This window comes from Plectropomus leopardus, unplaced genomic scaffold (assembly GCF_008729295.1).
Source record: "Plectropomus leopardus isolate mb unplaced genomic scaffold, YSFRI_Pleo_2.0 unplaced_scaffold21536, whole genome shotgun sequence".
Classification (NCBI taxonomy): Eukaryota; Metazoa; Chordata; class Actinopteri; order Perciformes; family Serranidae; genus Plectropomus; species Plectropomus leopardus.
In genome coordinates, this window is record NW_024623312.1 from 1,044 (window position 1) to 5,311 (window position 4,268).

General features: G+C 39.9%; 1 protein-coding gene across 1 annotated transcript; it reads right to left on the minus strand.

The window, feature by feature from the left end:
- Positions 1–1,326: 1,326 nt before the first annotated feature.
- Positions 1,327–2,008, minus strand: LOC121965753 (pre-mRNA-splicing factor CWC25-like). Its single transcript, XM_042515879.1, has one exon. It carries the CDS (start codon positions 1,897–1,899, stop codon positions 1,447–1,449), a length of 453 nt encoding a protein of 150 aa, XP_042371813.1. The 5' UTR covers positions 1,900–2,008; the 3' UTR covers positions 1,327–1,446.
- Positions 2,009–4,268: the final 2,260 nt, after the last annotated feature.

The window sequence follows — 4,268 nt, forward strand, 5'->3', positions numbered from 1 at the left end:
CACGTCGACGGTTCGGCCTCACAGCGGGACTCTACTCACCGTTCATCGGCTCAAAGGCTCTCCGGCGGCCGGCGGGGCTGCGGCTGCAGTCGGACTACAGCTCCGCTAGCTGCTGGGTAACGCTAAGCCGCCACGTGACTTCCGCTCCCCACTTTCACAATAAAACAGATCACGCTAGAAACTTTTCAAAATAAAACGACTGTAGTCTATTTATGAGAACGTAAAGTAAAAAACTTATTATTATTATTATTTTAATATATGCTTCATTTTTATTTGACTGGGAGGTTTTCCAGAAAGCGGGTAATGTGTTAACCCTGAGAGGAGGGAAACCCCGTTACCCCGTTAACCAGAAAGAGTTAAGTCAAACTCAGTCAGTCACCATGGTAACTGACTCTGAGTCAGTCACCATGGTAACTGACTCTGTGAACATAAGGTGCTGGCTGGCAGGTTTTCTTTGAGAAACAGAGTTTACCTGTCTCCTCCCACCTGAAGCAAACTGTCAGACTCTGATTGTTCGTATTTTTGCAATCTGTTCGATATCGAAGCAGAATTATTTCGCAGCATCTTACGTCAGGAGAGGATTTACAGACCTCGATTGGATGTGCTCTCATTCCTGATGAATATTTGTTATAACGGCACAGTTTTTCACTCAATCATCGATTTGATTGATTAATAACATTCTGCGGCCGCACATATCTAATCTCACACAGCGCCCTCTGTTGGCCGAGTTTAACTCAAATGTTATTTTATAATTAGTGTTTCATTGAATTTTCATGAACACATCACGAAATGTACAAATCAACAACTCCAATATGTATAAAATAAATAAAATTTTGAAAGAAATGACTATATCGAAAATAATAAAATAAAACAAAACTCTAATAATGAATTCAATTTGAAAAGCATCCAAAAAGCTAAAATACCAACATACACTAAAAGACAAAAAACCAAATCAATAATCAAACATCAGTTCAATAAAAGTACCTTATTTTAAGTGGTTTAAAATGGTTTTCAGCAGTTTTTTGAAAATGTCATTTTTTGACATTTTTGCCTTACTATAGCCTTGCATTTTTGGTGGATTTTTGCGATTTTTTATTTATTTTATTTTTTTATGCCATTTAATGTTGTTTTTTGCTGTTTTTGCATAATCCGTTGCTATGGCGTGTCTCGGCACGTTATTTTATGTGGTTTAAAATGATTTTCAGCACTTTTTAGATCAGGTCCAGGACACTCAACGTCGTTCTGGTTTTGATGCGTCTGTGGCGATGAGATGGCGCTTCGTCCGGTCAGCCGCCGTAACGCAAAGTAAATCCAAAACACGAGGACTGAAAGATAAAGATCACAAAATTTATTCATCAACAACAGAAACATCCAGTGAACATTTATAAAAACACTCTTCGGATTCACAACGGACACCCTTCAGTCTGGAAACATGCCACTGCACCCTCACACCAACCTCTGAGACCTGCAAGACCTCAGAGACCTATTAGACTCACGAGACCTGTGAGACCTGCGAGACCTCTGAGACCTGTTCGACTCAAGATACCTGCGAGACCTCTGAGACCTGTTCGACTCACGAGACGTGCGAGGCCTCTGAGACCTGTTCGACTCACGAGACCTGCGAGACCTCAGAGACCTGTTCAACTCATTAGACCTGCAATACCTCAGAGAGCTGTTCGACTCACGAGACCTGTGAGACCTGTGAGACCTGCGAGACCTCTGAGACCTGTTCGACTCAAGAGACCTGCGAGACCTCTGAGATCTGTTCGACTCACGAGACCTGCTAGACCTGCGAGGCCTCTGAGATCTGCGAGACCTGCGAGACCAGTGAGACCTGCGAGACCTGCGAGACCTGCGAGACCTCGGATACCTCTGAAATCTCAGAGTCCTCTGAGACATAAAAGACCTAGGAGACCTCGAAGACCTCTGAGAGTTCTAAGACTTCTGAGACCTCGGAGAACTCAAAGACATCCCAGAACTTTGGGACCTCAGAGATTTCTGAGACCTCACTGAAATCAATCAGCTGGTGCCCCCCCCCCCCGCGGCCTCTTAGTGAGTGACACACGTGAGGCCGCCCCGGGACGCAGCCGTGCTTGCAGTTGTTTTTTTTAACGCTGTTATCTCAAGCTCACAAGACCATGATGTCATTATCTCCAAAAAATTAAGGTTTAAATTACACCAAAACGAGAACGGGAGACTCCAGACTTCAAGATCCAGTCTTATCCACATCAGATCTGTCGAGGGACTCTTGTTTTTATTTTGGCTTTAGGGGCGGGGCAGAGAACTTTCAGTGGCTGGATTTTGAATTTATTTTACCGCCAATTTTTAAGGAAAAACATGCCTTCGACAGTATGAGCCAATTTTTTTCCTTTAAATTTTTGGCGATTTTCAAGAGAGGATTTTTTTCTTTAAACGAATACTTTTAATATTTGTTTTTTTTTCTTTTTTTTACAAATTTTTGATGGTTTTCTTTTTTCCTGTAAAAATATTTGGTGACTAGAGAAAAACATTGTGATTTTTTTTTTTAATTGGACAATTTTTTTCCTCTTGACGTCAGGGCGTGAAGCAGACGTCTCTGTTTGAGACCTGATGTCTCATTTTTAAAAAGTACAAAACAATGACCTGAAGAAAAAATACAAAAAACAAATTAAAACAAAAACAAGGAAATAAAGCGTCAAAAAGCGCTTAAAAATAATGAAAATTCTGTAAAATAATTAAAAATATATAATTGACATGATTACAAACATAGTTTTTTGGGATATTTTTCCTGAGCTTCTTCAAAAATAATTTGCCAAATCTACTAATTTGTTGCCCTTTGCAGAACATTTTTTGCCAAGTTGCTCATTGCTTTTTTCCCCCGTTTTCCACAGAAATCAAATCAATTTGATATCAAAGGTCTAAAAACTGGTCATTGTTTCAAGATAGCAGCATAATAAAAAAAAAATGCAAGCAGGGCCGCTCCAGGCTTCCGTACAATACAACTAGAAACTAGAATAATTTAACAATAAAATCTTTTTTTTTTCATTAAAAATTTGACATAAAACAGACTTTTGATTTAAGTTGGTTTCTCTATAAAACAATACAATCTTTACATAAAGAGAGAGTAATATTTTTCTATTATTAATATTAATATTTTATTTGAGAATCATTGTCGTCTCAGCTACAGCAGATAAATAATCCTCCAGTGATAAAACTAAGATTAAGAGTGATTTATTGATTTTAAACTCGACCAATCAGAGCCAGCAGCTACCACAAAAGGCACCATGACAACATGATTGACCCGCCCCTTTGTGACATCACAGACGGGGTCATCAGGACGGTCGTTGAAAAGACAGGTGATGAGTCGAGTCTTCCTCTGTGACTAAAGTCATTTTCACGGCTCGTGGTTCAGTTTTTAACTCTTCCGATCAGGCGGATCGATCGCACCACAAACCAGGTGGCGTTTGGGTTTTTTTGGTGCCACCTGGTGGTTCACGCCGGCACTGCTCCTCATGTGTCGGGAGCATGATGCTCACATGTCACATGACATCTGCTGTGAGGCAGCGGCAGGACACAAACAGCCGAGGCAGGACAGCGTACGGAGGCCCATTTCTGCCAACATGACAACAAAAACTAACCGTGACTCGTCACAGTTACTCTCGGTCAGCGTCATAAACACGGCTGTCAACCATCCGTTTGTTTTCACTTCCATTATTTTAAAGTCCAGACTGACAAAGTAAAGCGATGGAGAAAAACACACCGTGGGACCGTCAGAGTTCCCCAGTTTTTGGCAATTTTCAAAGAAAAGAAAAATAGACCTTTTTTTTTCTTTAACCAATTTTAGCAATCTTTTTTTTTTTCAAAGACAAAAAAAACAAAAAACGTTTTGGCAATTCTTAAAGAAAATATTTTGGTTATTGATTATTTTGGGCAATTCTTTTGTTTACATTGTTTTTGGTGATTTTTAAAGGAAAAAAGATGAAGAATATTCTGCCTTGTTCCTGAGAGGCGAGCATGACCCGGTTAGGCCTGATGGACTCCTCAGGTCTTCTAGTTTCGGGTGATACCGGGATCATCACTGCAGCTTTAACACTCAGTGCGGTACGGCCTCTTTAAGACGGGAACGTCTGCAGGCGATGAAAAACAAATCGACAGACTGTGATCACATGGCGATGAACGCGTCAGCTGACAGCCCTGATTATCATTATCATTATTATTATTATTATTATCCTCATTATCATTATTATCATTATCATTATCATTATTATTACTATCATTATTATCATTAT

Bases quoted from the DNA above. Each gene is read 5' to 3' on its own strand.
- LOC121965753 (XM_042515879.1), bottom strand. From the start codon at position 1,899: ATGTCTCAGAGGACTCTGAGATTTCAGAGGTATCCGAGGTCTCGCAGG.